Here is a 5,413-nt window from a genome sequence, read left to right on the forward strand (position 1 = left end):
CCTCCTCTTTGGGAACTATTAAAAGTTTGAATATAACTTTTTGAGCCAATCGGCCGCACTTTGTGTCAGTCAAAATTGTTTGCGGCTAGTGGCTTGGATAACCGAATGCCCGAGAGGGATATTAAAATGGCCGAAAATACCATGAATTGAGGGAGTCAGCTGGGGAATTTCTATATTTGCATCCACAAAAATCGAACCGCACAGTAAATAATGTGAGAATCAGCTTTAAATGTCATTGAATTGGTTAAAATTTCGATTAGTGATGGTTTCGATTTGTTTGCCGAAACGAAAGAAACGAGTTTTGAGTCGGAAAGCTTTTCATATGATAATGCAGTTTGTAGCTGACATTGCAAATGCTGATAGGGTAGCTCAAGGGGCGGGATGGGACGATAATAACATGCATAAATTTATATATTTATGCTCAACAGCTCGTTTAATGAACTGCGCATTGTTCGTGCTGATTTGCATAGCAAGTATCTGCGTAGCTGTCGCCCCAAATGTAGCTGTATCTGTGTATGTGCACTGAGAAAAAGTCGAACCATTGAAGTTAAAGCAAAAACAAAATGTTTTAATTGTTGCAAAGTCTATTTCAACTTCTTTTTTAATACAATACGATATATAACATCGAATTTGAAAAAAAAATATTATAAATAAGAATTGAAATGTAATAAATTGAAAGAAAGAAAGACCTAGCACTAAAAAAGCTATTTTTATTTTATTATAATAAATATATTTTAAATTTTTAATAGTGTTTCTCAAATGCTTTTCTCAGTGTGTCCGAGTATCTGTGTGTCGAACTGTCTTTGTGTGCGAGTGCGTGTTTGTTTGCTCGTTAAATGCAGAATAAGCTACACTTAACAATTGAATAACACTCGGTTCTACTTAACTCCCGCAACTGGTCAGTGAGATAAGCAGACACATTTTCTACCCCTTAGTTCATCTCCATCACAGCATTCGTGTGTAAATACTAAATTTCTAAAATTAATTTCAGTTCGTGTGTCCGATTTGGAGTCGGTTATCATGCCCTTGCCACTCCCTCCGCCAAAGTGCGATAAATTTATAAATGTGTATTAATAGCAGAAATAACACTCATATCCCAGTCTGCCGGCGTTGATTGCACTTTGATCGGTAAATAATTAATAAGTTATCGCTTATTTTGTTGCTGTGGTCCCATGAGTAATTTGTTGACCAAAAGTGCGGAAGGTTATTTTTTGTTAATGGGTTAATGAACAAGAATGAAAATATCGAAGCACAACCGGTTTTTGACTTTACAATGTAAAAATAGTAATAGTGAAATAAATTAGTAAAAATCAATGCATATTAATGTGATTATTTCAATTACGGGTAATAACTATAAATCGATTGGACGAAGCGGAATTAATCCAATGTTATTGTAAACAATGCAAACATTCTATAAACAAGATACAATTATTTTTAACAAATGTTTATTCAGGTAAGCTTTAAGGCTAATATGAATCTTACATATTACAACTTTTATTTAGGTACCATATTGATTTCAAATTTGTCTTTTAGGTTGTTTCGGTTGCTTGAGCTTATTTTATAATTTGTGATTGATTGCGTGAAACGAATTTTCCCTTGAATGATTAGTATTACCCCATAATATGTAAAATAAAACCTTCATAAAAACATATTGTAAACATGAATATTAAATGGAAAAAGCGACAAAAATGAACTTAGCAATGAAGCATTGTTGAAGAATGTTCAATTCAAAGTATAATTTCAGATAAATTCTGGTTCTGGGCTACAAATGATTAAGCTGTTATTACATCAACGTTAACATAAAGTTTTATTATAAAGGGGTTATCAATATAATTGCTGATTTAGATCAAGGCTATAGGTTTTTCAACCCAAGTAAAGCATTCAAAGGTCTGCTAGGCCAGTTTGAAAAACATTACATTTCGTTGATAATTTAATTATTTATAGCCTCAATAGTGGACTTTGTTTTCTTCCAATACTATTCGAAATAGTGTTAACCGCTTACAGTGACTATAATCTTGTTCGAATTTGAGTTTTCAAGATTACGATTATTAGGTCACAGGGGTTCTATTCTCAAAAATATATTAGCTAGAATTGTTTGCATGCATCTGGAAAATGAACCAGCCATGACTCACAGATTTTTAAAGCGTGTCTGTAATTAATAATATGTAATATTTTTCTCTTTCCGGCTGAGCAGAGCAACAACCAGTTGTTATTTTTGATGGGGAGAGTTCAGAAAAGAGCCGAGCTTAAGCGATTCAATTGGCCTGGCAACATGTTGGGTTGTTTGTTTTTGCTGGCCGAGCGAATGTTGCCCGGGAGCCCCGTGTGGTATCGGAATCGGAATCCGAATAACGACAAAACATCTTCAGTAGCCGCTGGGGGCCGGTGGCTTTGACATCTCGTGCGTAAGTGGATCCAAAGTCAAGACCATTCCAAGCCGGACCCACCGCTTATCAGCCGTTGGCCAGTGACGAAGGCAGGCAGGTTATCGCCGGGTTTAGCTAACACTGTGCCCCAGTGATTCAATTCAATCGAAAGTATTATTCGTGGACGGTCGAGTGCTGATTATTCGAATGTAACTCGTGTGGGGAAGTGTCGAATTTCTCGCGCTCACAGAAGGTTTCTTTGTTGCCGCCAATCGGGACTGTCATCAGTCAACAATTGTGCCTCGCACCGATCGCATCCACAGAGCTAGACCCTGTATCTATCTATATTCATTGTATATTATACACATTGAGCTGAGCAGCAAAATTGGTGAAATGTCGGCAAATTTGCTAATATTTGCCCTAAGTCTGTGCCTGCTGCAATCGGGAATCGTTGAGGGTTTATCTCTGACGTTCGGAAACCTCACCTTATTCAACGTAAATTTCAAAACGCCTGCCATCTTGGGTCGATCAGTAGCATTGGACAGCAATCTGCGGATCGAGAACGATGTGGATCCCAATATACAGGAAGACTCTCATTTGAATACGGTAAGTTAAGAGCTTAGTCGAAATATATTTACCAGTAACAAGGTAGTAACTGCATGTAGCATTTGTAATACTAATTAGCTTCAGTAATTTTGATTTATTACTTCAATTCTATTATCATTTCTCATGAAAAAATAATTAAAATCCTCAATCATTAATATGTTTGCGTTTACATTCGCGACATCTAATATATCCCCTAAGATTAATTCTACGAACTTTGGAATTAGTGATTGTATCGTTTCTAATTAATTTGCTGCTATGGTGTAAGCTGTTATGATTATCAGTAGCTATTACAATGCTATGGAACAAATCAGATCGGTTCAAATAATTAAATCATATAGATCGATCTGGGTAAATATATTCGAGCGTGATGAGATTAAACTCATTACAGGGCTCAGTGTCATAGTTGTTATTGAAAAGAAAAACAATAACGAGATTACAAACAAATTGCTATTATTATTTTTAACAGAATAAGTCTAGCAATAAAATAACAAGTTGATTACCAAGCAATGGCTGCAGTGGCCGTCGACTTCGAATTGTTATTAAACTATAACCATAAAATATAGGTAGTATTAAAATTAGTCATATTAAGATAATAGCTTCGAAGACCTTTACCTTTAATTGAAAATCTATAAAAAATGGATTTTATTTATTAATTAAGCTCTTCTTTCTCGTTTTCCCCCACTACAGTATAACCTTATAAACAAATATGGATACCCAGCGGAGAATCACACCGTGGAGACTGATGACGGATATATACTCACCCTGCACAGGATCGCTCGACCAGGAGCAACTCCAGTTCTTCTGGTGCACGGACTGCTGGATAGCTCAGCCACTTGGGTGATGATGGGACCGAACAAGGGACTTGGTAAGATCATAGGCTATCTTTTAACGGCCCATACTGATTGCGTTGTGTTGTTCTAAAGGTTACCTGCTCTACGATCAGGGGTACGATGTCTGGATGGCCAATGTTCGGGGCAATACGTATTCGCGAAAGCACGTGAAATACAGCACACACCATGCCAAGTTCTGGGATTTTACATTTCACGAGATGGGAAAGCATGATATCCCCAGCACGATCGACTATGTACTAAACTCAACCGGAGTCCGTCAGCTGCACTATATTGGTCACTCGCAGGGAACAGTTGTGTTCTGGATTATGGCTAGTGAAAGACCCGAATACATGGACAAGATCCATCTGATGCAGGGCTTGGCCCCAGTGGCCTTCCTAAAGCACTGCCGCAGTCCGGTGGTCAACTTCCTGGCCGAGTGGCATTTATCGGTGAGCGTAAGTTACCCCATCCTACTCATCCTATCCTTTCGAAGAGTGTTTTTGCATTGGAAAGTAACCATAATGTTTTACTTCTGGCTTGCAATTGATAAAAGTGTTAATATCAAAGACCCTAAGGACTATATCCAATTCAAAACATCTTCCTCCTTTGCCTTTTCCCTCAAACTGCTCCATACTAACGAATGTTATTCCTCCTTATTTTAGCTGGTGCTCAAGCTGATTGGTGTCCACGAGTTCCTGCCCAAGAACGAGTTCATCAGCATGTTCAATCGGATCATTTGCGACGAGACAACCATTACCAAGGAGATCTGCTCGAACGTGATCTTCCTGACCACCGGATTCGACAAGCTGCAGTTGAACGAGACGATGCTTCCGGTGATCGTGGGCCATTCTCCGGCCGGAGCCTCCACCAAGCAGATGCAGCACTACGGTCAGCTCAACAGGTCGGGGGCTTTCCGGCAGTACGACTTCGGATGGCTGCGGAACCACTGGCGTTACGGGACCATCGAGCCACCATCTTACCATCTTGAGAATGTCCGTGCCAAGGTGGCCCTATATTACGGCCAAAACGACTGGCTGGCGCCCCCCGAGGATGTGGAAATGCTGCACAGGGAACTGCCAAATGTGGTGGAAAAATATCTGGTGAAAGACAAGGAATTCAACCACTTAGATTTTATCTGGGGCATCGATGCCAGGGAATTGCTGTGGGACCGGATGCTAGAAAACATGAGAAATCATGAAAACTCAGTTATATAAGGGGGTAGACTAAATGAATATGGTTATAGTTTAATTATTCACAGTATATTGTATTTTACGGCTATTCATAGATTTATTTATTATTTAATGGTAATAAAACTGATAAAGATGAATTTTATAAGTTGAGTAAAACTGGGTTGTTAATTATTGATACATAAAATATTTTCAGAAGTGCTCAGCCTTAGGATTTTCCCAACAGAAAAATTCTTGCAAGAACAGTCTTCGCCTAAGAAATGTTAGAATTGTGAAAGCTTTATCCTTAGCAACGCAGCTTATACTTAGTAAAAGCATTGTATTCATTCATAGGATAAAATGTCGAATTTGTATTGGCTACTTTACAAATTCGGTAAGGGCATTAAAATATTCTCTCACGCAGTATATGTAATTTGTATTCATA

At 38.2% G+C, this 5,413-nt stretch overlaps 1 protein-coding gene across 2 annotated transcripts; it reads left to right on the forward strand.

Annotated features, from left to right (window-relative positions):
- Nucleotides 1-2,382: 2,382 nt before the first annotated feature.
- On the forward strand, nt 2,383-5,137 carry LOC108005294 (lipase 3). Of its 2 annotated transcripts, none has more exons than XM_017068509.4 (4): nt 2,383-2,972; nt 3,660-3,837; nt 3,896-4,251; nt 4,465-5,137. In XM_017068509.4, the coding sequence occupies exons 1-4, from the start codon at nt 2,760-2,762 to the stop codon at nt 5,014-5,016; spliced, it is 1,299 nt and encodes a 432-aa protein (XP_016923998.3). In that variant the 5' UTR covers nt 2,383-2,759; the 3' UTR covers nt 5,017-5,137. The 2 variants fall into 2 exon arrangements, with proteins under 2 accessions (XP_016923998.3, XP_016923988.3); XM_017068499.4 differs by having other exon boundaries at nt 2,385-2,972; nt 3,896-4,257.
- The last annotated feature ends 276 nt before the right edge of the window (nt 5,138-5,413 follow it).

The sequence above is a fragment of the Drosophila suzukii genome, chromosome 2L (genome assembly GCF_043229965.1).
Source record: "Drosophila suzukii chromosome 2L, CBGP_Dsuzu_IsoJpt1.0, whole genome shotgun sequence".
Taxonomy (NCBI): Eukaryota; Metazoa; Arthropoda; class Insecta; order Diptera; family Drosophilidae; genus Drosophila; species Drosophila suzukii.

Bases quoted from the DNA above. Each gene is read 5' to 3' on its own strand.
- LOC108005294 (XM_017068499.4), top strand. From the start codon at position 2,760: ATGTCGGCAAATTTGCTAATATTTGCCCTAAGTCTGTGCCTGCTGCAA. The intron at 2,973-3,659 runs GTAAGTTAAGAG...CCCCCACTACAG, and splicing joins AAGACTCTCATTTGAATACG to TATAACCTTATAAACAAATA. The intron at 4,258-4,464 runs GTAAGTTACCCC...TCCTTATTTTAG, and splicing joins AGTGGCATTTATCGGTGAGC to CTGGTGCTCAAGCTGATTGG.